The sequence below is a fragment of the Agelaius phoeniceus genome, chromosome 31 (genome assembly GCF_051311805.1).
Source record: "Agelaius phoeniceus isolate bAgePho1 chromosome 31, bAgePho1.hap1, whole genome shotgun sequence".
Lineage (NCBI taxonomy): Eukaryota > Metazoa > Chordata > Aves > Passeriformes > Icteridae > Agelaius > Agelaius phoeniceus.
Window position 1 is genome coordinate 554,303 of NC_135295.1, and position 25,984 is coordinate 580,286.

Here is a 25,984-nt window from a genome sequence, read left to right on the forward strand (position 1 = left end):
GGGCTGCGCGCATGCGCGAGGGGCGGGGCAGAGAATGCGCCGAGAGTGGGGCGGGGCACGGGCACAGGGACATGGGGACATGAGGACATGGGGACATGAGGACATGGGGACAGGGACATGGGGACAGGGACAGGGGGACATGGGGACAGGGACAGGGGGACATGGGGACAGGGGGACATGGGGACAGGGACAGCATTGTGGGGATATGGGGACAGGGATAGGGACGTGGGGACAGGGATAGGGGCAATGGGATGGGGGGATACACGGACATGGGATCAGGGAAAGGGACATGGGGACAGGGGGTGCATGCACATGGGAACAAGGATAGGGACATGGGGCCAGTTCCATGGACACGGGGACTTAGGGGACATGGCAACGTGAGACGTGAGCATGGAGGTGTGGGATACACGGGCATGGGGACACAGACACAGGGACACAGACATGGGTGTGCTCACATGAACAAAACCGTGCACACACATGTGCACACAGAGCCCTACCCACAGCTGCAGCCGTGTCACACACAGGAACGTGGGCACACAGGCACACACACACAGAGCTGACCTGTACACAGACAGACAGACGCACAAAGCTGCCCTGTACACACACACACAGCTGACCTGTACACACACAGACAGACAGACAGATGCACAAAGCTGCCCTGTACACTCACAGACAGACAGACAGACAGACGCACAAAGCTGCCCTGTACACACACACACACAGAGCTGACCTGTACACACAGACAGACAGACAGACAGACACACAAAGCTGCCCTGTACACACACATACACACAGAGCTGACCTGTACACAGACAGACAGACAGACAGACGCACAAAGCTGCCCTGTACACACACACACACAGAGCTGACCTGTACACAGACAGACAGACAGACGCACAAAGCTGCCCTGTACACACACACACAGAGCTGACCTGTACACACACAGACAGACAGACAGATGCACAAAGCTGCCCTGTACACATACACACAGAGCTGACCTGTACACACACAGACAGACAGACAGACGCACAAAGCTGCCCTGTACACACACACACAGAGCTGACCTGTACACAGACAGACAGACAGACAGACAGACATACACACACACACCGACATTTTTGAGGTTTGATTTCAAAGTTGAAGTGTTGCACTGGGACATTGGGGGGAAAGGCTGCAGAAAGGGGGAGGAGTGAAGTACAAATATATCCCTGACAGCAGAAATCTCCCCCAATCAACCAGCCGGATTTACCACGACCTGCTGCAGAAATTGCTTCATTTATTATGCTTTAAAATAAAATAATTAATTCTATTTACCAGAGGAAAATGAGAGGAAACAGTCAGTGAGAACACCTTTGGGCAGTTCCTTGGGGAAGGATGGATATGGGAGTGAGAAAGTGCAGTGGTTCCTTTGGACGTGGGCCTTTGAACAGCACATTACCAGGGATTAGGGAAAGCTCTGAAGGGGATTAAGATTTCACTCAAAGGCTCCTTCCCACCAGCCTTCAAAGCTCCTTTTCCTCCAGAGCCTGGGAAGGATCTGCACCCCCGTGGGTACCAAAGAGCAGACCCAGCTGCATCCACCTCCCAGGCCTGTCCCAGCCACCCCAGGCTCGCTGTTCCACCCCTGAGGAGGCTGCAGGCCCAGAAAGGTTTGAGAATCCCTGAAAGGTTTGGGATTCCCACTCTCCTTCCTGTACAGAGCAGTGCAGCAAAGCCCCTGGGAGCAGCGTGGCACGGGCAGCTCTGCTGGGCGAGCTGGCACTGGGTGGGCACCAGAGGCTGCAGCCTGCCCTGGGTCTCTGTTTCAGCACCTTGGCTGCTGGGCTGGCAGCAGGGCAGGAATGAGCCCAAAGTGGCACAGGAGCAGATGCTACAATGTGGAGAGACAGGAGAAATTTGTTTTTCCCACTTAACCAAGGACTGGATGGCCTTTGAGGGCTCATCATGGCCTGTCCTAGGGTGACATTCCCTAAACCAGGACATGGCCTTTCAGGAGTTAAAGAGAACTTGTTAATATTATGGACAAACTCTTTTTACATGGACAGATAATGATGATTCAAGGAGAAATGGTTTTAAAGCAAAAGAGGGAAGATTTACACTGGATATTGGGAAGAAATTGTTCCCTGTGAGGGTGGGGAGGCCCTGGCACAGAGAAGCTGTGGCTGCCCCATTCCTGGCAGTGCCCAAGGCCAGGTTGGACAGGGCTCGGAGCAACCTGGGATAGTGGAAGGTGTCCCTGCCATGGCAGGGATGGGATGAGATGAGCCATGAGGGCTCTTCCCACCCAAACATTTCTGGGATTCTCAGACTCCTGTGGACTCCCCTCAGTGCTTCACAGCCATCTGCAGAGGATCCCTCCACCTTGCAGGGACCAAGGTGGTTCATTATTTCCAGCCAGCTCTGGAGTGACCAACCTGCTCCATCCCTCCAAGGCCCTGTTCCAGCACACACACAGAGCCCTTGCACTGTGTGACTGACACCCACACCTTGCTGACACACTGAAGGGGTGCCAGGAGAATTTCTGCCTGGCCAGAAACAACATTGCTGCCATTCATTTTGCTCCTCAGGGATTTTAAACTCGCCACGGGGCTATGTCCCCACTCCCTGTGACCCTGTGCACCCTCCCTTCCCTGCTTTCCATCCATCCATCATCCATCTGTCCGTCCATCCGTCCGTCCATCCATCCATCCATCCGTCCATCCATCCATCCATCCATCATCCATCCATCCATCCATCATCCATCCATCATCCATCCATCATCCATCCATCCATCCATCATCCATCCATCATCCATCCATCATCCATCATCCATCCATCATCCATCATCCATCCATCCATCCATCCATCCATCCATCCATCCATCCATCATCCATCCATCCATCCATCCATCCGTCCGTCCGTCCATCATCCATCCATCCATCCATCCATCCATCCATCATCCATCCATCCATCATCCATCCATCCATCCATCCATCCATCCATCCATCCATCATCCATCCATCCATCCATCCATCCATCCATCCATCCATCCATCATCCATCCATCCATCCATCCATCCATCCATCATCCATCATCCATCCATCCATCCATCCATCCATCCATCCATCCATCCATCATCCATCCATCCATCCTCCATCCATCATCCATCCATCCATCCATCATCCATCCATCCCCACATCCATCCATCCATCCATCATCCATCATCCATCCATCCATCCATCCATCATCCATCCATCCATCCATCCATCATCCATCCATCCATCCATCCATCATCCATCCATCCATCATCCATCCATCCATCCATCATCCATCCATCCCCACATCCATCCATCCATCATCCATCCATCCATCCATCCATCATCCATGCATCCATCATCCATCCATCCATCCCCACATCCATCCATCCATCCATCATCCATCATCCATCCATCCATCCATCCATCATCCATCCATCCATCATCCATCCATCATCCATCCATCATCCATCCATCCATCATCCATCCATCATCCATCCATCCATCCATCCATCCATCATCCATCCATCCATCCATCCATCATCCATCCATCCATCATCCATCCATCATCCATCCATCCATCCATCATCCATCCATCCATCATCCATCCATCCATCCATCCATCATCCATCCATCATCCATCCATCCATCCATCATCCATCCATCATCCATCCATCCATCCATCCATCATCCATCCATCCCCACATCCATCCATCCATCCATCCATCCATCATCCATCCATCCATCCATCCATCATCCATCCATCCATCATCCATCCATCCATCCATCCATCCATCCATCCATCATCCATCCATCCATCCATCCATCCATCATCCATCCATCCATCATCCATCCATCATCCATCCATCCATCCATCCATCCATCCATCCATCCATCATCCATCCATCATCCATCCATCCATCCATCCATCCATCCATCCATCCATCCATCCATCCATCCATCCATCCATCCATCCTCTCCTCCCACAAGCACATTCCTTACAAGAGCTGGCCCGTGCAGATTTTAGTGCCATCAAGGGGCCCTGAAGAGCTCTCAAGGCTCACACAGGCACTCTCAGGAGCCTGTTTTGAGCTGAAAAGAGGCCAGTCAGGAACATTTGGGAAGAGCTCTGACCCTGCCAGTGCCAATCGGGATCTCCAGTCCCATCCTTACACAGCTCTGTGCAAACTTCCCACGTCTGAGGAGAGGCTGCACAAAGCACTGCACACATTTGTGCACAGCCTCCAGAAGAGGCTAAAGCTGCTTTCTAAATCCTCCTCCAAGGGACTGCAGTCTCATTAGGATGCACACACAGAGGCAGGAGCGTTTCCAGCCCCGTGTTGTCTCCACCACCAGCACCACCTACACTCTCAGCAACACCAACACCCATGGATGCTCCCGGTTCCAGCTGGGTGCAGCAGGTTTTACAGGTATGCAGCAAACCTCCTGTTCCCTCTCTGCCCAATCCTCCCACACTGAGAGAAACTCTAAACTCTCAAACAACACTGACTCCCAGCTCTCAACGGCTGCTAATTGCCAATTCTGCTTCAAAGGGAGCTTCCGAGCCGGCACTTTAGGGGCAGTGTTTGGGAAGCTGCAGCAGCATTCCTCAAGCGTCAGAGGTTTCCTGGCCAGGAGGGAGGGGGTGATACCCCCGTGCCTGCACTGAGCTGAGCTCGGGGAGGGGAACAGGACAGCACAGATTAATCCCAAGTAACTGGGAAGTGGCCCAGCTGAGCCAAGGCAGGCAAGGATGAGACAGGGATGCAGGGAGACAGATGGTTGTGCGCATTTATTTTCCTTTGATAAAAATGGTGTATGCAAATTACACAGCCATGGAGGCTCCTGGGAAATACCACCCTGCTGGTCCTAGGGAGGCTCTTGGACAGTCTGAACATTCAAACACACCAGAATGGAAGGGGGGTGGAGGATGGATCTAAACTGGGAAGAACATGAACTTCCAACATTTTCCAGTGAAGCGAAAAGACCGTTAGCTTATTTCTCCATTTCCTTTTTAGTTTTCACACTTGTACAAATGAACCCACTGAGCACAGGAGTCAATGCCCCTGGACACCTCTGACCAGGAACCACACGACTTGGGCAGAAACACACCTTCCAAACACCTTCCTCTGCACAGCACCTTCAACTCAAGCTCAAGAACAGCACACCTGGTCACTGCACACCCCTGGGTTCCATTACACCACCCCCAAGGTGTAAAGAGGCCACACTTCAAATGCAGGTTTCTCACCCATTAACCCTCTGCCAGGAGATTGGAGGCACCTGTGAGTGAGGGACATGGGCTCGGTTCATCCCAGGAAACATTAAGACAAATGACATCAGAAATTCTCAGGTAATTTCAATTTTTTCTTTTGATCCATTCCCAATAAGACACTGAGAGAAATAACCAATCCCCAAACTTGGCTCAATTTTTTAAATATTTGCCTGAAAGGAGGGCTAGGGGAAGGAATCATGTACAGTTAAAATCAAGCTACTCAAAACACAATCATTCAGGTAAGTAACTAGAAGTATCGCCTCTACCATCTAGAGAGAGAGAGAAGAGTGTCTGAGACAGGGCATATTTAGGAAAAAATACACATCTGAAGTCTCTGTGGCCACGATGAGAACTGGAATCCACATACAAGCCAGTTAAAGAGCATTTCAACATGAAATCTTAACTTAGTAGGAAGGTCAGGGTTAAGCTGTATCTTTTTGTTTTAAATACATGGACAGCTGTCAGATATGAAAATGATGGCGGGCTTTCCGGAAAGATCCCCTGTGCATGTGTATGGATGCATGTGCTGACGTCTGTGGGGCAGCAGGACAGAGTTTAGGAAGGCTGAGAGCCCAGCAGTCTCTCGATAGCTGCGTTGATGTCCCCACCGGTGGCGATGAGCGCCTGCAGATTGGCCTCACGGTTGATGAAGCCCATGGCATTGAGCTGCTCCAGCTGCTGTTGGAATCGCACTTCGGGACTCTGCGCCTGCGAGGGGAAGGACACGGAGCCTGGGGTCAGAGAGAACACACGGAGCACAGAGAGAGCACAGAGAGAGCACAGAGAGAGCACACAGAGCCTGGGGTCAGAGAGCACACACAGAGCACAGAGAGAGCACAGAGAGAGCACACACAGAGCCTGGGGTCAGACAGCACACACAGAGCACATAGAGAGCACACACAGAGCCTGGGGTCAGAGAGCACACACAGAGCACACACAGAGCACACACAGAGCACACACAGAGCCTGGGGTCACAGAGCACACACAGAGCACAGAGAGAGCACAGAGAGAGCACACACAGAGCCTGGGGTCAGAGAGCACACACAGAGCACACACAGAGCACACACAGAGCACACACAGAGCCTGGGGTCACAGAGCACACACAGAGCACAGAGAGAGCACAGAGAGAGCACAGAGAGAGCCTGGGGTCACAGAGCACACACAGAGCACACACAGAGCACACACAGAGCCTGGGGTCAGAGAGCACACACAGAGCACAGAGAGAGCACAGAGAGAGCACAGAGAGAGCACAGAGAGAGCCTGGGGTCAGACAGCACACACAGAGCACACACAGAGCACACACAGAGCCTGGGGTCAGAGAGCACACACAGAGCACAGAGAGAGCACAGAGAGAGCACAGAGAGAGCACAGAGAGAGCCTGGGGTCAGACAGCACACACAGAGCACACACAGAGCACACACAGAGCCTGGGGTCAGACAGCACACACAGAGCACACAGAGAGCACAGAGAGAGCACACACAGAGCCTGGGGTCAGAGAGAACACACAGAGCACACACAGAGCACACACAGAGCACACACAGAGCCTGGGGTCAGAGAGCACACACAGAGCACACACGGAGCACACACAGAGCACACAGAGCCTGGGGTCAGAGAGCACAGAGAGAGCACAGAGAGAGCACAGAGAGAGCACAGAGAGAGCACAGAGAGAGCACACACAGAGCCTGGGATCAGAGAGCACACACAGAGCACAGAGAGAGCACAGAGAGAGCACACACAGAGCCTGGGGTCAGACAGCACACACAGAGCACACAGAGAGCACAGAGAGAGCCTGGGGTCAGAGAGAACACACAGAGCACACACAGAGCCTGGGGTCACAGAGCACACACAGAGCACACACAGAGCACACATGGGCTCTGCAGTCACAGAGCACACACAGAGCACACATGGGCTCTGCAGTCACAGAGCACACACAGAGCCTGGGGTCACAGAGCACACACAGAGAGCACACACAGAGCACTCAGAGCCTGGAGCAGTCAGAGAGCACACACAGAGCACACACAGATCCTGGAGTCAGAGCACACACAGAGCACACATGGGCTCTGCAGTCACAGAGCACACACAGAGCCTGGGGTCAGAGAGCACACACAGAGCACACACAGAGCACACACAGAGCACACACAGAGCACACATGGGCTCTGCAGTCACAGAGCACACACAGAGCCTGCAGTCACAGAGCACATGCAGCATCCCAACACGGGCACTGCCAGCAGCCCGTGCAGGAACCCCAAGCTCAGCTTCAGGGTCGTGTGGGGACAGTCTCCATGTCCCCCTGGGATGTGGCACAGCAGCCACACCAGAGTCTGGTTCTGTACTGACAGAGGCAGCAGTGCAGGCAGAAGGATCTCCAGCACGCTGAGCTTAAACCTCTTAAAGGTTCAACACCCCAAAGGATCAGCCAGACCCCAACACCAAACCTGGCCTAGAGCACCACAGCCACAAGAGACTGTTGGGGACCACATCCCCTGAGTGGGGTGAGGTGAGGACCCCCCTGGAGAGCTCCCTGCCCATGCCAGCACCCCCTGGGGGTTACGTACTTGAGAGCTTCCTCCGGCCAGCAGCTGGATCATCTGCTGCATGAGCTGCTGTTGAGGGTTACCACCCCCAGCTGGAGAGGCACTGGCCGGCGTCGAAGCAGAGGGAACGGGGTTCTCCGGGATTGTGCTTCCTCCTGTGGAGGACGGGGGCATCCGGGGCATGCCGAAGGAGCCAAGGCTGCAGAGGAAGGCAGGGCATGCTCAGGGTGGCATTGGGCACCTCCCCAGAGCGGGGCAGCCAGCAGGAACAGCCAGGCTGGCCCTCACTGAAGGCCCTGCTATAGGGCAGCTCTGCAAACTGAACCAGCTGCATCCATGTTCTGGTCACGCCTGGAACTGGGAGTGAGCAGAAGCCTGCAGAGAACTGCTGTGATGGAGCAGGACCGTGGTGACAGTAAGCAGAGAGCTGAGGACTGCCAGTAGATCAGCCTGCCCCAGCACAGCCACCCAGCCTTGTGTCTGTGTCTGTCCATCTCATACTGCTCTCCAGAGATAGAACTCTTGAGTTCGGTCCACACTAAATGCAGCAAACAAAGGACGGGGGAAGGACCAAGTGCATTCCAAACCTTTTCTCCAAAAACAAAGGGTCAAGGACTTCCCAGTGAAGGACAAGCAAGCAGCAAGTGCTAATGAGCTTGCTCAGAGGGGCCAGCACAAGTCCCTATGACAGACTGCCCTAAGCAGATCCCCTGGATGAATGCAGAGCCAGCTCTGCCTGCTGGTCTCTGGGCACAGCAGTTCTGCTCTGGAGCGCTCCGTACCTTGGCACTAATCCGGGGGCCTCCGTCTGCAGCGTCTGGAGCCCCTGCTGGATCTGGAGCAGGGCCTGCATGGCGCGGGGGTTGGTGAGGATGGACAGCGAGTCCGGGTTCTGCATCTGGGGAGCAAGGCAGAGACACACACGGTACCAACCAGCGAGAGCTCAGGCAGCCAGAGCTGCAGCACTGCCACACCTGGGCCGGCGCCAAGCTGCACCTCCTGCCCGCAGCCAGGGCTGCCCTTGGTGCCTGGATCCTCCTCCAAGGCTCCAGACTGCAGGGCTCACCTGCAGGGACACTCACAGAGCTCACATCAGTTTCCTAAAGGAACTGGGTGAATCAGATTAGAAGTGGGGACACATGCCTTTGGATTCTGATTTACCTGAGAACAGCTGCTCTAGCACAATGAACTGTGTCATTTGTGTAAACTCAACACAGTGAGGGAGTGTCTACATAGGGTTCCAAGTAAGCCTGAATTGGAGTCCACCTTTCAGTAATTGAGGTGAGTTAATTCAGACCACCTTGTCTAACCATGTTCTTCCTCCTGTGCAACCCCCTTCCTCGCTCAGCCCGGCCCCCCAAGCCCACATGCTTCCTCCTAGTGCACTCAACCAGCAGCTGAGATCCTGCCTGTGCCACAGTGGGGGAGAAGCTCTGGAGCCAGGGGCTGAGGGCAGCACAGGGCCAGCCAGAGGCCTTTACCTGCTGCAAGAAGACAGGGAGCTGAAGGCGGAGCTGTTCTTGAAGCTGTGGATTCCCAGCAAAGAGGGGGACATTTACCATGATCTAGCAAGAGACAGCACATGTAGGTAGGGTCAGAGGGTTGCTGCCACTTGCTGTTAAACCCTATGCAACTAAGCCATGAAGAACAGGTCACTCCTGGGGCCCCTGACTCCCTCCCTGGGCTTTCAACATGCTGCCCTGCTATGGGGGAATCAAAATGGGACAGCTCAATTCCTGACAGCAGTGCTGGACAGGGGCCACTTGGCCACAGGCAAAGAGAAGGGCCATTCCCATGTCCCTCTGAGAGCCACCTCTTGTGTTAGGGGCTCTGCAAAACACACTGGGCTCAGAGCTGGGGCTGCCTTCTGGCTATTGAGAAACACAACCAGACTGTGTATTCACTCTGCTCCAGTGTCTGCAGGAGGAACCAGTCTGACCCCAGCAGCAGACTGACACCTCACACTGAGCTCATGGCCTGCCTGGCAACAGCAGACACCTGCAACACTTTTACCTGTGCCGCAAAGTCCGGGTTCTGGGCAAGAGTTTGCATCATGCTCCGCATGTAGGGGGCAGAGATCATATTCTGCATCAATTGAGGGTTTTCAGAAATCTGCTGCAGGAGTCCTTGCATCTCTGGGCTGTTGAACATGCCTGCAAGGGGAAGGGAAGACAAAACACAATGTGACAGGTGACAGCACTGCCTGTACTCCATCCCCCAGCCAGCAGCAAACAGGGCTGTGGACAGCCATGGCAGTGCCCTGCTGGCCACCCTCCTGCTCCTGAGAGCTTCAGGGAGAGCAGAGCTCCCAAAGGAACCATCCAACAAATGCATCAGAGTAACTCATTGGTTTCTGCAAGTAGGCTAGGCCCATTCCTCTGAATAACAGCCACAAACAGGGCTTAAATGCCAGAGGAACCAGCCCTCCAAGGAAGCCTGGGTGACCTGCACCCTCCAGCTCCTCCCTTACGTACCAGCACCGATGCTGGCAGCATTCAGCCCAAAGGGGTTGGACACAGTTGGGGTGCCCTGGGTGGTTGCTGAGCCCGTGCTCCCTTCACTGCTGGGTGCCTGACTCTGGGAAGCAGGGGGTGTGGGGCTCCAGGGGTTTGGCAATGGCTCTCTGTTCTCCGTCCGCAAAGGCTGAGAGCTCGAGCTGTCAGAATTCCCCGTCAAGGAAGAGAAAGGATTGCTGCCAAACTAGGGAATAAAAAAAAAAAGGAACAGATGGAATCAGTTAGTCCCAGCAGAGCAACCCCAACCCCAGCACTGAGCGAGCCAGGGAACAGCCGATCATATTCAGCCAAGTCCAGAATTTGCTAAACATGTGCCATGATCCGCCTCCTGAGAAATCTGCAATCCACAACACACCTCACTCAGAAAAAAACGGGCTCAGGAGTGGCCACAGCCTCAGATTCAGCTCCCAAATGCAGGGCTTCAAAATGCCCTTGTAAAACCAGCACCCAGACCTAGCAGTGGGTAATGCTGGACTGGAGTGTGTCTGCACAGCCCTCTGCAGCCAGGCCTGTGCTCCCTCCTCCTGCACTACCAGCCAGCTGGATCTGAGCCAGCTCCGTACTGAAGGCATCAGGCTCCAGCTAATCCAGGGAGCAGAGGGCTGGGCTAACAGTGACAGGGCCTGCCTATCAGTCAGGGCTGGCATCCAGCCTGCTGGGGAACTGCAGGAGCCAGAGCAGGTCTTTCCTCTGACACCTCAAGCCATGTCACAAGAGGCACTGCACCATGTTCTCCAGCCAGTGCCTGCCTGGAGTGGAGCCACGCTGTAGGAAAACTGCCCCATCAGCAGAGGGGACAGGGAAAAACACCCCCTAAAGACCCCCTTCCCACACTACACCCCACTGACAGAGCACAGCCATACCTGCTCCCTGGCTGCACTGAACATGGGCTCCTGGATGTCCGTGTACATCCGGCGCAGGGCGTTGTATCCTCCTGGAATGCTCTCGAGGTTACTCAAAGCACGGTCCTGGTTCCGCATCATCTCCTGCATCATGGCAGGGTTACGAGCCAACTCCATCGTCTGGGAGAAGGAGGAAAAGGTGGAAAGCTCAAGCTCCTCTCCCAGGAGAGAGAGGAGATAATTAAACCCAATTCACAGGCAGAGAGCAGAGAGATCATTTATCCAAGCAGAGACAGACCAGGGATCCAGGCTCCTCCCCAGCCTTGCTCAGCTCTCTTCCTTCTCAGCCTCAGTCCAGCTCCATGAGACTGTTCTGTTCCTAAGCAGTATCAGGACATCCCAACAGCCATATGTTCCCACTCAGACTGGATGGACTACATACAACAACTGGGAAGATGGATCCTTCCACCCTCTCCAGACTTTTGATGAGTCTCCCCTGCACAAAAAATATCCAGGTCTCATTTGAGGATCTGCTCAAGTACAGATTATTCACAATTTAGTCCTGCAGCTCTGGAATTTCATGTATGGTCAACACAGCTGAAAGCAGAATGACTGAGAAGCAGATGGAAATGAGGCCTGTTCAGCACAACCCTCTTCACAAGCCTTCCCAGGAAACAGCAGAGTCCTGTTAATGGCTATTAACACCCTGATTCCCACTGATCCCTTAGGATTCCCTTGCAGTGAACCTTTGGTCTTCCAGACACTCAGTCTGGAAGGGGAAACAGGGGAAAAATTATAGCCCTCTAGGATCCCAGCCTACACTAATGCTCCTCACTGATACAGGTAGTGAAACATTCACTGTACAACTCTAGAGTCTCTACATAATCTGTCAAGAGAACTAGAGAGAAACAAAGAGCTTTTGCAATAGCTTCACTTCTCTAGCACTGTTTTTACTCCCATTCCTGAATCACACCACAGTAGCCTTGCAAGGAAAATCCCAGCATCTCCTTTTTTCCCAATGCACCATGAATTCAATAGCTCTGGAAGGAAGAAAAGAGTTGCAAGGATGTGGGTTGAGCATTTAGTATTCACATAACTCAAGACCACCATCTGTTTGTGGGGAGCTCACAGCAGGAAGGAAGAGATCTCCAAAAACCACTGCCCTGGCATTCCCACTCCTCCTCTGCAGTGCAGACACTGATGTTGGTCCACAAAGACTCTCCTCAACAGTCTTTACTGAGCCCTGGTGTGACTCACCTGCCTCATGAGCTCTGGGTTATTGAGCATGTGGCTTATCTCTGGATTTCGCTCCATGAGCTGCTGCATCTGGGGATTGGCCATGATCATCTGCCTCATGAGGTCAGGGTTAGACATCATGTTCTGCACCAAGGGATTCTCCATGATCTGGGAAAGCATCTCTGGGTTGGACATCAGCTGCCGCTGCATCTGCTGCTGGAGCTCCATGAAGTTGGCAGAGCCCATGCCGAGGTTGCCCAGCCCAGTGATGCCACCGAAGCCAGCTGGAGAGGGGACAACACATGGGAAGAGAGGCATGAGTCAGTAACTGTCAGAGAGGCCAGGCACAGCACTGCATCCCCACAAAGCCAGGGCTATCCTGTATTCCTACAGCAGCCAGCTCTGAGTAAGGACATCCCTACACACACACACCTCACCAAGTGGCACTGCCTTGAGCAGGGACACAGAGCTGTGCCATGGGAGTGACTCAGGCAAAACCCATGGCAAGCACAGACAACAACAGGGGTCAAGAACCCCAAGTCCTTGGTCTAATCCCAGAAGATTCTTCCTTCTCCCAGTGCCCACTTACACAGGATGGATGCAGCACTGTTGGGGCCTCCATCTCCAGGGCCTCCCACGCTCCCTGACCCGCTGCTCCGTCTGCTGCCGCTCCCTGCGTCCGGACCAGCACTGCTGGATGTGGAGGGCTGAGATGGGGCAGCAGGAGAAGAAGGGCTTGCAGTGGGGGCAGAAGCAGCATTAGGGGCAGAAGCAGCAGATGTTGAATCTTGGACCCTGTAAAGGATAAAAAGCATTAAACTCCTGGTACTGGGGAAGAGCAAGGGGAGTCCTCTGTGGGTACACAGTGAGCAGGCTCCCAGCACAGCAGCCAGCCCAGCTTCTACCCCGTGTCTGCCTGCACTGATGCACAGCTGTGCTCCCAGATGCTTCCATCTGCTGCAATCTGCCTCCATCCCGCAGCACTGCAGCCCCTGACATGTCCTGGCCCACGCAGAGCTCCTGGATGGGTCTTACCCTGCGTTGTCTCCAGCTCTTCCTTGAATCCCACTGAACTATTTACTGCAGCCATATCCTTGAGCAATAAGTGTGCTTCAAACAGCAAAATCCTTCTGCTGCTCCCACAGAAACCACAGGAGGTTACAGCAGGGCTAGTGCATGGGGTAAACAACAATGTTCACTTCTGAATATTCCTATCAGTGCTTCTGGGGCAAAAAGAAGCATCAGCATTACTGTACAAAGAGGGAAACTGAGGCACGAGGCAGCCAGCACCTGTCTCACAAAGCCATGGAACCTTTCTGGCCAGCTGGGTTCCAAATTCCCAGCTCTGCCACTGGCTGCACCTTGATGCAAGGCTCCTGCTCCAACACAAATTGTCTGGAGCTGCTTTTAACCCACCCACACAGACACTGTGCTGTAAGCCACCACACAGCAGGTGCTGGACATCAGCTTTGCTGAATACACCAACCCAGGTTAGTACCTTCTTACCACAGTTATCCTCAAGAGTGTTACAGGAATTTGGAAGAGAACATTTAAAGATTTTCTGAAGCCTGTGCAGTCACAACAGTGAGCCTTGGACTAGTGCTGAAGAGCTTTCATTAAATTAGACCACAAAATTCACTTTACTCACCTCAATAATGCTGTTATGCCTCTGACAATAAGAACAATTAATTCCTGTTGGTTTTTTTTTTCCAAACCAAGAATTATTCATTTTTTTATCTCCCTTTCCTTTTTCACTCTTCTAAAACTTGAAAAATCAACCCTGAAGGTCCCTGTCCACTGTCCAGACTAACCTGAGTGCTGCTGAAAACCAGTGGCCACTGAGAGAGGCAAAGAGTGGGAAAACAAAGCAAATGGGAAGCTGAATAAGAAAGAAAGAAGGAAGCCAGAGAAAGGACACTTGGTTTCTCTCAGCCTCTTCTCACAGGAAGAGGCTGTAATGTCTTCAGTAAGGACTTTTCTAGAACTATTAGCAGGAGAAAAATGAGCAGCCCAGGACAGCTCTGATTCCCTCTTTGAAATGGCTCACCAATACCACATTTATAGTGGAGACAGCAGAAACAGCACCAGGCTCTCAGGCTGCCTGGAGAGGCAGAATCCAAGGAGAGGCTGCAGAACCTGGCAGCAAACTTCCTTGTCTTTGTAAAAGAACAGGTGGAATTAAAAAAAAAAAACCAAAAACAAGAAAGGGAAAAAGCCCATCTTGATTAATGCAGCTCCCCCAGGGGATAGAAGAACTGCACAGAGACACAGCCCTGGAGCTCCTGGGAGCTGGGGCTCACTGTGGCCAGAGCCTGAGGCATGGCTGTGAAGGGCCTTCCAAGATCAATGAAATGTGGCTGCAACTAAAGCACAGCAGCTGTTCCCAAAACCCTTCCATGCCCACCACCCCTCTGGAAAGGGCTGGGAAGAGCCAAACCTGCAGGACCCTGAGGTCAGCCCTGTGTCCTGTTCTCAGTCTGAGCTCTGTGGTGCTCCTGAGCCACATCCCCACAGGGAACTGCCCAGGGGCAGCCACATGAGTGAAGCCCACAGTGCCCCGTGGCTGCACAGCATCCACTGCCTGCACCAGCCTGAGCAGCTGTGCCTGCAGGGCACCTCAGAGAGGTGCCAGAAAACCCAGGTATTAACACAAATTCACTGGGAAAGTAATTTCTTTTATCAGCAACTTTTCCTAGAACTTTTGCTGGTTTGCTAGAACCAGTATCCATTTCTGATGGGTTCTTCCAAGACACACACACGAGTAATGTTAAAGGACCAGCCCCACACCATCACAGCTGTGTCATCCATGGACAGGTTAGTGACAAACCCCACAGCTGGGGCAGGTAAAAATCACCACAATCAGTAATTCCCACCCCCATTTGACCCCAGCCCCCCCAAAACCAAGCTCTTACTTCTGCGGAGTCTTAATGACCAAGTGAACAGTGAGCCCATCTTTGATCCCATGTTGATTCAACGTGTCTCCATCCTTCAGGATCTTCCCAGCAAAGATCAGAACCAGCTGATCCTGTTTGGCTTTAAACCGTCTAGAAATCTCTTCTTTGAACTGAAAAACAAACAGCATTTTTCAGGCAAAGGATTGGTAGCAGGAACATAAAGCTCCAGGGCTGATTTGTAGTCTAGGAAGAGCCCAAGGAACTGAGCAGCCCTCAGAGCCCATGAAGGTACCACACAGTCACCAGTTGTTGATGATGTCTGAGGTGTTAATGAAAACCAAACCAAAGCAAAGACAAGCTCTGAAATCACAAACTGTGGAGGAAATCTCAGGAAAAACCAGAGCCATTCCCTCAGAAGATGCTGAAGGAATTCCCTGAAGGCTTCCAAAGCCAGACCAGTTGTGCTTCAGGCCTAACCCAAACACACCTTCTATGCTGAATGACTGAACTGGTTTCATCTGCTCATTTGAGTTTTTTTTTTTTTTTCCTAAGGAAAGCCAAGCTCTGATTTAATACAGGACAGAGCTCTATGGAAAAGGCAATAATCCTTTATCAGCCAATGGAAATAAACTAGGTCTTCTCCAATTCCTATTTCTGCAACTGAATTCCCTGTGAGCATGCCATGGAGCATGGACACCTCATCCTTACTGTGTGCTGGGATTTACACCTGCAAGCAAAGCTCTCACTGCTGGCCCTGCCAGGGCATCCCCAGATTGATTTGGAGGAAATAAAGCCTTGCACTTGGAAAACACAAAGTAAAGGGAATTCAGAGGGCAAGGCCAGGATGGAGAGTGAAACACACGCTGGTTATGGAGGGGAAGGGAATTTGATGAAAACACAAAGTAAAGGGAATTCAGAGGGCAAGGCCAGGATGGAGAGTGAAACACACGCTGGTTATAGAGGGGAAGGGAATTTGATGAAAACACAAAGTAAAGGGAATTCAGAGGGCAAGGCCAGGATGGAGAGTGAAACACACGCTGGTTACAGAGCTCTCAGCCTTCCCAGCAGAACTCTAAAATCAAGGCTGGGCACAGCACAGCCCTGGCCCCAGATCACCCTGTCTGTGTCTCTCCCCACCCAGCTCCGTGCCCTCCCTGCACAAAGCCCCCTCTCCACACCCCCTTACCAAGGGGCTCCCCCCGAGGGAAAGGATCAGGAGGGCCACACGTGCACAGCTCCTGCTCACAGCATGAACTGCTGCCCAGAGATCCCTGCCAGGCCCTTCACACGCCGACCTCGTGCCCTACGCCCGACCAAAGCGCCAGCCAGCCCAAGGCAGAGCCCATGACACCTTGTCCCAGTGGGCATCGCCACTTCCTCAACGCCAGGACCAGCCCTTGAGCCCGCCCCTGCCAATCGCAGCCTTTGCTAAGCGCAGCTCTTGGCAATCCCAGCCCTCTCCCGCTCGCTAGCAGGTGCACGGCCCCCCCCCAGCCCACCCGATGTTTGCTTTCCTCCACCTCACGCAACGCTGGCCCCAAACATCTGCCCGGCGAATTTCCCTCCAGAGAAGTCCAGACGCACGCCAGGACCCCCAGATATCCCCCCGGCAGCCCCCCACGCACCCAAGCGCCTCTGCCCACAAGCCCAGCACCTTTCCCGCCCCTCCGCCCAGGGAACGCTCTCCCCCGCAGCCCAGCCCACGGGCCGAGCCCCCAGACCCCACCCGGTCCTTCCCACCGCCACCACCCCCCAGGCCGCTCTCCGAGCCCCTCAACTATTGTGGTTTGGACACCTACGACCCCTCCCACAGGTGAGCCCCCCCAGACCCCTCCAAAGGCCTCTAGCACCTGCCCTCCTTCAGATCTCCCCGCTCCCTCCCACCCTGGCTCCAGCAAGGCCCAAAGGCCGGGGCTGCCCCGAAAAGCCCCCGAACGCAGCCCCAGCCCTGATCCGGGTCTTCAAGAGGTCCCCCGGACCCTCTGACCGCCCCCCAGCCCACAGCACCCTTCCCCCGCTCCTCATGCGCGCCCGAAATTCCTTCCCGGCCCCAAAACTCAGGCCCCTTCCCAAAAACCCTTTACGGCACCCCTAGATCCCTCAGCCCCCGCGGAGAAGCCGCCCCCGCCCCTAAGCACCCGCGGCAGCGCCCCCCAGGCCTCTCCGCCTCCCCGGCCTGCCGCCGCCCCCACCTCGCGCACGGAGGCGCCATCCGCGATGACGATCTCCTCCTTGTCCTTGGGGGTCTTCACGGTTACGCGGATGAGCGCCCCGCCGGGCCCCGCCTGGCCCTCACCGCCAGACCCGGGGCCGGGGCCGCCGCCGCCGCCGCCGCCACTCGGCTCCGCCATCTTCGCCGCCCGCCGCCAGCCCGGGCCACCGCCACCACAGAGAGCCGGGAGCGGCGCCACAGCACCGCCTCGGCCCGGGACAGCGCCTCCCTGCGGAGCGGAGGAACAGCGGCAGCGCGGGGCGCGGAGGCGGAACGGGAGCGGAAAGAGGCGGCCGGAGCCTGGGGCGGGGGTGCCGCCGGTGCCCCTACCGACCCCCCTTTCACCGGCCCCCCTTTCACCGGCCCCATCCCCGCTCCCCGCGGTCACCTGCCCCGCGCTCCCTTCTGCTGCCGAGGCCCCTCTGGAGTCCCGGTGTCCACGAGGACAGCGGCGGGGCCCGGGCGGGACTACAGCCCCCAGAATGCTCCGGGCCCGGCGCGGCCCCGTGACGGCGCGGCCCGGCGCGGCCGCACCCCCGCCCCGCGGTGCCGGCGGCGGCCATGCTGCGGCCCAAGGCCCTGACGCAGGTGCTCAGCCAGGCCAACACCGGCGGCGTCCAGAGCACGCTGTGAGTGCGGGGAGCCGGGCGGGGGGCGCCTTTCCCCGAGCGGGCACCGCGGGCACCGGGCGCTCCGTGATGCGGGGTGACGCCACTGAGGGGAGATGCTTTCCCTGCCCGGGAATGTTTCCCTCGTACCGACCCCGGCAGATACGCCCGCTGTCCCGGCCCCAGGGGATGCTGCCCCTGCCCGGAGATGCTGCCTGACATTCCCCCGTCCCTGTCCCTGCTCCTGCCTCGGTCATGCTGCCCCTGTCCCTGCACCGGGGGATGCTCCCCGCTCCTGCCCTGGGAATGCTGCCCCTGCTCAAGGATGCTCCTGCCATTCCCCAGCCCCTGCTCCTGCCCCTGCCCCTTCCCAGGGATGCTCCCTGTGTCTGCCTTGGGAAGGCGAGGGGCCAGGCCCTTCCAGGGGCAGGCATGGGGCTGACACCACGCACCCTGCATGGAGCTGGGCTACAGATGGTGCTGGCACTGTGCACAGTGTGTGGGGCTCCTGATGCCTGGTGCTGGGATGCCTCGTGCACAGTGCAAGGGCCATGCACAGAGCTGGGGCTTTGCACAGTGTTTGTCCCCCAGGCTCATGCCCAGCCTGTGGCAGGTCCTACTGCTTCAACAGACAGATCCTGCACTGCCCTGCTCGGGCCTGGGGACACTGCAGAGCTTTCTGGCTTTGAAGCCCCCCACCCCCTGCCAAAGCCCTGCAGATTGGGATTGTGTTGAGAACAGTGCTTGGGACTGGTGGGGAGGTCTGTTCTTCCCCTGGTGCTGAAAGGGGGGTCTGGTGTTAGAGGCATCAGTTTGCCCTGCTGTGTCCTTGCCAGGCTGCTGAACAACGAGGGCTCCTTGCTTGCCTACTCTGGCTATGGGGACACTGATGCCAGGGTCACTGCAGCCATCGCCAGCAACATCTGGGTGGCCTATGACAAAAACGGGCACCAGGCGTTCAATGAGGACAACCTCAAATTCATCCTGATGGACTGCATGGTATGTGGGGCTGGAGCCTGCCCTGCCCTCCCTGGGGACGTGCCCGAGGTGCCAGGACCCTACTGGGGCTCCAGGCCAAGCTGGGGTGCAATGGGTGCTGTTTCTCCCTGGGCAGGAGGGGCGAGTGGCCATCACACGGGTGGCAAACCTGCTGCTCTGCATGTACGCCAAGGAGACGGTCGGATTTGGGATGCTGAAAGCCAAGGTAAGGGCTGGGGAGGCTGCAGGGCTGCATCCCTGCTCTGGTGTGGGGAGGAGCTGTTGAAGAGCATTGGGGTGGAAGGGCTGGAGGAAGCTGCCGTGCCTGGGCCACTCTTTGCACCTTGCAGAGACTCCTCCGTCCCCCCTGTGCCTGCCCTGACACCTTTTATGACACCTTTTTAGGGTTCTAAACTGAAATATAAATGACAATAAACAAGTGGGCAGTGGGCACACGTGTTGCCAAACCCACCTGAGCGTGGCTCATGCCATTCTCTGCTTGCAGGCACAGGCACTGGTGCAGTACCTGGAGGAGCCGCTCACGCAGGTGGCTGCATCGTGAGCAGGCAGGGGAGGGCCCTGACAGCATCACCATCACCACCGTGGGCTGGGCAGGAGTGGCCCCACAGGCATCCCAGAGCTCCAGTGTGGTCTGAAAAATAAGGTGGCAGGAATCCAGAATCTGGGGTGAATAAAAGTGTTTGATGCTTGTGTCCATTGTGTCTGTTGTTGGGGGAGCTGAGGGGTAACACAGCCTGACTGGGCTGGAGGTGCCTGGGTGTCTTGGTTTCAAAAGACAGGTGTTTGCTAGTGGAAGGCAGGAGCTTCTTCTGAAATGGAAAATGTAACCTTCCCCCTGCCTTTTTCCAAATTGCTATAAATTTTAAATTAAGGGGCTCTCAGGCAAAAAAAAAAAAAAAAAAAAAAAAAAAAAAAAAAAAAAAAAAAAAAAAAAAAGGGAGCAGGGAATAACAGTTCTTTAATAGGGAAGAAAATAAAAAGATAAACATTGCAGTAAACTTAACACTGACAGAGTCAGAACCCAGCCTGACACCCTCTTGGTCGGGGTGTTGGTAGCAGTCCCGTTGGAATTGTGGCTGCAGCCCTCCTGGAATGTCAGGGGTGGTTCTGGTGGAGCAGGAATCTTGTAAAAGTCCAATTGGAATCGTGGCTGCAGCCCTCCTGCAGTGCCAGGGGTGGTTCTGGTGGAGCAGGGATCCTGTAGAAAAGGTGCACTCTTCTTCTGACGATCCAGGGGAAGAGAGCAGCTGTTCCTCTGGGAAATCCAGTAGAGAAAAGCCGTGCTGGTGTTCCAGAATCTCCAGATTCTATCGGGGTAGAATGCTTGGCTCTCCCCTCTGGGTGGAGCATCTCACACGGGGATGCTGTAGTTCTTATCGGTCATGCAGTGATATTCAGTAGCCTGTTATCAGCAGATGTCTCCCCAGTCGTGGAAGAGATAAGGAAAACTGCCCACTTAACAGAAGACAACTGCCATACTTATGGTAAATAGAATACAATTCGCTTGACAATCCTGGACGCTGGGCAGTGTTTGGGAGGTGCCCATTGCCCTGAGGAAAGATAAGAAGTTGCAAGGGGCTGTTGTCAAAGGAGAGGGGTTTCAACCGAGCCGAGCCCCAGCACAGCCCTGCTGGTCACACTGGGCTAGCTGGGGGTGTTGGGGGCTCCTTCCCATCCTTATTTCCCTGGCTTTCACACGATGGCAGCAGAGGCGAGGATTGAGAGCGGTGGGAGCCGGGCTGAGCGGGGGTTCTGCTCCTGGCACAGCTGCCCCCGATGCCATCGCACCCGTCCCCTCGCCGTGCTGCCCTCCCGGCCGTGCCACCCTCCCTGTGATGCCCCCACGTCCTGCCCTCGCACTCTCCCTGTCCCTACAGCACACGAAATAACACGACACGCACACACTGCTGTTCTCAAGGCAAAAAAGAGACGTTTATTTTCTGACTCCAACATTTACAGATTTCCAGAAGTGACAGTGGATTGGAGGGTGACAGTGCCACCTCTCCAGTGCCACTGGACAATGCAACAGTCCGTCAGATTTCTCCTCCTCCAGAAAAGAATGCGAAATTACAGAAAGCGTGTGAGAAACTTCGTTACAAGAATGTAAACATCAGAAGGCTTGGAAAATCTTAAAAAATCAGGGCAACACCCTCCCTGCCGAGCTGCCCGTGATGCCCCCGGTGTCCTGTGCGCGCTGTCCTGGCACCTTCTGTGCCCACGGTGCCCGTACTGTTGATGCTGCCCTCGCTGCCCCAGCCTGCCCGTGCTGTCGGTGCTGCCCTCCATGCACACACTGCCCGTGCTACTGGTGCTGCCCTCGCACCCTCCGTGCCCACGCTGCCGGTGCTGCCCTCCCTGCCCGTGCTCTTGGTGCTGCCCTCGCACCCTCCCTGCCCGTTCTGCCGGTGCTGCCCTCGCACCCTCCCTGCCCGTGCTGTCGGTGCTGCCCTCGCACCCTCCCTGCCCGTTCTGCCGGTGCTGCCCTCGCTGCCCCAGCCCGCCCGCACTCGGGATCGTGCCCTGGCTCCTCCTCCAGCCGCCCCGTGACGGTCCCAGGGGTGACATTACCTGCCCAACCTGCGCTGCGACACCCGGTCCCACCCCTTGAGTCAAGCGGCCGCGCTGTCGCCAGCTCGGCCTCTCCGTCCCCGCTGTCCCGGACCCTCCGCTGCCCCGGACCCCCCTCGCTCCCGGCACAGAGGAACCTTCGGTCGCTCCGTGCCCTCCCTCGGCGGCGCCGGGAGCCCGGCCCGCCCCGCCGGGTGCTCGAGGCTCGGCAGCGGGAAGGAGGAAAGGCAAAGGCAGGGCGGCCCTGCAGGGCGGGCGGCGGCCGGGGCGACATGGGCAGCGCCGAGGAGGATTATAACTTTGTCTTCAAGGGTGAGTGCTGCGCTCGGTGCGACCCTCCCTTCCCCAAAAGGAGCGGAGCAGAAATCCAGGGGCTGCGGGGAGGGAACCAGGGTGCCCTTTCCGCAGGGCGGCTGTGCCCTGAGCTGCCCTGCTGCTGTGGTGGGCATCGGGAGCTGTGGAGGGTCAGGGCACTGGGGGGCAGGCACGCTCTGCTGACAGCAGTGAGGCCAGCCAGGGCTGGTGAGAGGCAGCAAGGTCCACAGAGACCCGGGGGGATCCACACTCACCCCAAGGCTGGAGGTGTGCAGTGCCAGGCAAATTGCTGTTATAAATTGCTGTTATGGGATAGGAGGGGCTGTGAAAGCTGGGGCTGAGTGTGTGAGATGAGAGCCTGTAAGCCCTGAGAAGAGTGGGCATTGAAAAGTCATTTGCTGCAGTGACCTGGGCAGTGGCACATGCAGAGGGCATGGGGGTCAAAGCTGAGCTGGAGAAATGGGGGCACAGCCTCACCCTTCCCATGCTGAGCTCCTTGGGCCCACCTGGTCACTGCCAGGTGCCATTGGCTGGACTCTGCTGGGGCTCAGTGCTCCCTTTGGGTGAGTGGGGACACACAGGCTCTGGTGTGGCACCTGTCCTGGGTGCCCACTGCAGCAGGGTGACCCAGCAGCCATGACCCCCCCTGACCAGCACTAGGGAGCACAGCTGGGCTCCCACGGGGACCCTGTTTGCTGAAGGAGTGACCTCACCAGGGGTTAAGCCCACACAGCTGCCCAGTTTGGGGCACCAGACAAAGCCAGCGATGCCTGTGCAACCAGTGCTGGTAGCTGAGGCAGCACAGTGAGATTGATTGATTGATTGATTTCTTTCCTCCTTCCTTTCTTTCCTTTCTCTTCTTTCTTTCTTTCTTTCTTTCTTTCTTTCTTTCTTTCTTTCTTTCTTTCTTTCTTTCTTTCTTTCTTTCTTTCTTTCTTTCTTTCTTCCTTCCTTTCTTTCTTCCTTCCTTTCTTCCTTTCTTCCTTTCCTTTCTCTTCTTTCTTTCTTTCTTTTCTTCCTTCCCTTCTTCCTTTCCTTCCTTTCCTTTCTCTTCTTTCTTTCTTTCTTTTCTTCCTTCCCTTCTTCCTTTCCTTCCTTTCCTTTCTCTTCTTTCTTTCTTTCTTTTCTTCCTTCCCTTCTTCCTTTCCTTCCTTTCCTTTCTCTTCTTTCTTTCTTTCTTTTCTTCCTTCCCTTCTTCCTTTCCTTCCTTTCCATTCTTTCCTTCCTTCCTTCCTTCCTTCCTTCCTTCCTTCCTTCCTTCCTTCCTTCCTTCCTTCCTTCCTTCCTTCCTTCCTTCCTTCCTTCCTTCCTTCCTTCCTTCCTTCCTTCCTTCCTTCCTTCCTCCCACAGTTGTGCTGATCGGGGAGTCTGGGGTGGGAAAAACAAACCTGCTGTCTCGTTTCACCCGCAACGAGTTCAACCACGACAGCCGCACCACCATCGGCGTGGAGTTCTCCACGCGCACCATCCTGGTGGGAGACGCCGCGGTGAAGGCTCAGATCTGGGACACGGCCGGGCTGGAGCGCTACCGCGCCATCACCTCCGCGTAAGGACCTCCGAGCCTGCTCTGCTGGGCTTGGCTGCAGCCCCACGGGTGAGGATGGGAGCAGGGAATGATGCTGGGGTTCTCTCTCAGGTATTACCGGGGGGCTGTGGGCGCTCTGGTGGTGTTTGATATCACCAAGCACCAGACGTACGATGTGGTGGACCGCTGGCTGAAGGAGCTCTACGACCATGCTGAGGCCAGCATCGTTGTCATGCTGGTGGGGAACAAGACTGACCTTGCACAGTCTCGAGAGGTGCCCATGGAGGAGGCCAAAATGTTTGCAGGTACAGGCTGGCACCCCCCAAAGGGCTGGGGGCTTGAGAAGCTCCCCAGCAGCGTGGACCTGCACCAGTGCAGGCACCTGAACACCTCTAAAGGTGCTCCAGATTGGAGCCATGGGGTCTGCATCATCTCCGGGGTCTCCTGTCCTTGCAGACAACAACGGGCTGCTGTTTGTTGAGACCTCGGCGCTGGACTCCACCAATGTTGAGGAAGCATTTGAGACCATCCTGAAGGGTACAGGCACTGGTGCTGTGATGCAGCAGGTCCCAGGGCATTGCAGGGTCCCTTTCCCAGGGGTGCAGGGCTGGGCAGATGATGTGCAGCACTTCTCTCCCTGCTCCACTTGAGCTATTTGGGGCTATTTTCATGAGGTCTTTTGGTGTTGCCTTTCTGTCTGCTTTGGTTTTCAGTCTTTGGTGCTGGGCGTTTCAGGGTCCCTTTCCCAGGGATGTAGGGCTGGGCAGATGATGTGCAGCACTTCCCTCCCTGCTCCACTTGAGCTATTTGGGGCTATTTTCATGAGGTCTTTGGTGTTGCCTTTCTGTCTGCTTTGGTTTTCAGCCTTTGGTGCTGGGCGTTTCACTCCCCACACCCGAAGCTTTGTTCTCACGGCCCCTGGGCATCCCTGAAGCCCCAGGGGCTGCTTCTCCCCCATAATCTCCAGTCTCCTTCCTGTTGTCCTGGGCTCATGACTTGGTGTCTCCAGCATCCTGCCAAACCAGCTGTGGGGACCTGGGGGGCCAGGGATGGAGTGCAAGAGCAGCTCTCCAGGAATGGCAGCCAGCAGCATCCAGGCAGTCAGGTGTGCCATGCCGTGCTGAGCCGTGCCAAGCCATGCAGTGCTATTCCATGCCATGCTGTGCTGTGCTGAGCACAGCCTGGCCCAGTGAAGCACTAATCCCAGGTTGGGCAAGAGGAAATGGCCCAAGCACAGGAGGGTGTTCCCCAAGCGCTGCAGGGATGCAGGCCTCGTCCCTTGTTGTTTTTATCTTATTGCAAAAGTTCCATACACTCTTGGTGATTGCTCATGGGCAGCTCCTCACAGCACTGACTCCTTCTTCCTCACAGCACAGCCAACAAACTCCAGCTCTCTTCTTGACCATCTAACCCACTCTTTTATAGCACTCAACCTTTCTGTGGCCTATTAAGAGCAGGCCTGTTCCTAATCTTTGGTAATTAGTACAGCTACAACTCCTCAGAGGTGAGATTGCCTTCTGCACTGTTCTCTTACATTCTGTCCCTCCACATCTTGTCACCCCTGTGCTGTGTAGAGGTGAAGGAGAGCCACCAGCACACCGAGCAGTCTTGAAGCTGTCTCTGCATCCCCAGGGGGCTTTGCCTGACACACAGACCTCCCCACCAGCACTTCTTCTTTTGCAGAAATCTTCCACAAAGTGCAGAAGCAGAAGCAGAGGAGCAGCCAAAGCAACACGGTGTCACTTGCAAGTGAGAACCCTGCAAGCACAGCCCCAGCACAGGCAGAGAGGCGCCCGTGCTGCGTGGCCCTCTGAGCATCCCAGGATGTCCCCAGGGACCCCCACAACCCCGGGACACCCCAGTGGCCACCAGCACCCGCTGGTGTCACCCTGCCTGCAGTGCCACCCCTGTCCTGGTGCAGTGGGGTCCAGCAGCCTGGACAGGGCTCGAATTGTGCCATAAACAGTGAGAAGCACCAGTTCCAGGAGCTCTTCTCTCTCTGTTGCATTTTTGCTGGGCCCTGATTAGCATCACCACTGTCACGCTCCGTTCCAGCCCTTCTGGACCTGCAGGGGCAAAATGACCAGGACATCCTCTGGGGAAGAAGCCAGTAGGTTCTGGGCAGGATCATGCCAGCAACAGGAGCCTCTCTGATTACCTGTGGCCCTGGGGGTGCTCCTGTAGGGCCACCCTGTGCCCTGCACTGAGGATGAGGCTGACCTACAGGTGTCTGTCCCACCAGCGACTGCCCTGGGGTGTGAAGTGGCAGCACTCAGCCCTTGGCTGTCCCAGCAGGGCCCGGTGCCACGGGGCAGGGAGCAGCTCTGTGTCCAGCAGGGGCGTGACACAATCATTAAAGGACTTGTGAAATGCAGCTTTACTGAGCTGGAATTCCTGCGTGTTTGTGGTCCACGCCCTGGGTCTCCCCACCTTCATAATGTGCTGAAGA

General features: G+C 55.6%; 3 protein-coding genes across 4 annotated transcripts; 2 read left to right on the forward strand and 1 right to left on the reverse strand.

Annotated features, from left to right (window-relative positions):
* Nucleotides 1-4,787: 4,787 nt before the first annotated feature.
* Nucleotides 4,788-17,706, reverse strand: UBQLN4 (ubiquilin 4). 2 transcript variants are annotated; one of them, XM_054651132.2, is made up of 11 exons: nucleotides 17,501-17,706; nucleotides 15,327-15,478; nucleotides 13,004-13,209; nucleotides 12,436-12,698; nucleotides 11,200-11,358; nucleotides 10,295-10,520; nucleotides 9,834-9,973; nucleotides 9,302-9,385; nucleotides 8,603-8,718; nucleotides 7,842-8,019; nucleotides 4,788-5,994 (listed from the first exon to the last, which is right to left on the reverse strand). In XM_054651132.2, exons 1-11 carry the CDS (start codon nucleotides 17,657-17,659, stop codon nucleotides 5,842-5,844), a joined length of 1,836 nt encoding a protein of 611 aa, XP_054507107.1. In that variant the 5' UTR covers nucleotides 17,660-17,706; the 3' UTR covers nucleotides 4,788-5,841. The 2 variants fall into 2 exon arrangements, with proteins under 2 accessions (XP_054507107.1, XP_054507108.1); XM_054651133.2 differs by lacking the exon at nucleotides 9,302-9,385.
* A 287-nt stretch (nucleotides 17,707-17,993) lies between these two features.
* LAMTOR2 (late endosomal/lysosomal adaptor, MAPK and MTOR activator 2) lies at nucleotides 17,994-19,819 on the forward strand. Its single transcript, XM_054651135.2, has 4 exons — nucleotides 17,994-18,149; nucleotides 18,965-19,127; nucleotides 19,243-19,332; nucleotides 19,612-19,819. Exons 1-4 carry the CDS (start codon nucleotides 18,082-18,084, stop codon nucleotides 19,666-19,668), a joined length of 378 nt encoding a protein of 125 aa, XP_054507110.1. The 5' UTR covers nucleotides 17,994-18,081; the 3' UTR covers nucleotides 19,669-19,819.
* Nucleotides 19,820-20,127: 308 nt separating this feature from the next.
* On the forward strand, nucleotides 20,128-25,909 carry LOC129132192 (uncharacterized). The gene is made up of 5 exons (XM_054651221.2): nucleotides 20,128-22,007; nucleotides 23,361-23,556; nucleotides 23,647-23,840; nucleotides 23,992-24,072; nucleotides 25,219-25,909. The coding sequence occupies exons 1-5, from the start codon at nucleotides 21,299-21,301 to the stop codon at nucleotides 25,347-25,349; spliced, it is 1,311 nt and encodes a 436-aa protein (XP_054507196.2). The 5' UTR covers nucleotides 20,128-21,298; the 3' UTR covers nucleotides 25,350-25,909.
* The last annotated feature ends 75 nt before the right edge of the window (nucleotides 25,910-25,984 follow it).

Bases quoted from the DNA above. Each gene is read 5' to 3' on its own strand.
- UBQLN4 (XM_054651132.2), bottom strand. From the start codon at position 17,659: ATGGCGGAGCCGAGTGGCGGCGGCGGCGGCGGCGGCCCCGGCCCCGGG. The intron at 9,386-9,833 runs GTAAAAGTGTTG...GTCTCTTGCTAG, and splicing joins ACCCGGACTTTGCGGCACAG to ATCATGGTAAATGTCCCCCT. The intron at 5,995-7,841 runs GTACGTAACCCC...TTCCCCTCGCAG, and splicing joins TGGCCGGAGGAAGCTCTCAA to GCGCAGAGTCCCGAAGTGCG.
- LAMTOR2 (XM_054651135.2), top strand. From the start codon at position 18,082: ATGCTGCGGCCCAAGGCCCTGACGCAGGTGCTCAGCCAGGCCAACACC. The intron at 19,128-19,242 runs GTATGTGGGGCT...CTCCCTGGGCAG, and splicing joins TCATCCTGATGGACTGCATG to GAGGGGCGAGTGGCCATCAC. The intron at 19,333-19,611 runs GTAAGGGCTGGG...CTCTGCTTGCAG, and splicing joins TTGGGATGCTGAAAGCCAAG to GCACAGGCACTGGTGCAGTA.
- LOC129132192 (XM_054651221.2), top strand. From the start codon at position 21,299: ATGCCCCCGGTGTCCTGTGCGCGCTGTCCTGGCACCTTCTGTGCCCAC. The intron at 22,008-23,360 runs GTGAGTGCTGCG...TTCCTCCCACAG, and splicing joins TTATAACTTTGTCTTCAAGG to TTGTGCTGATCGGGGAGTCT. The intron at 23,841-23,991 runs GTACAGGCTGGC...CTGTCCTTGCAG, and splicing joins GGAGGCCAAAATGTTTGCAG to ACAACAACGGGCTGCTGTTT.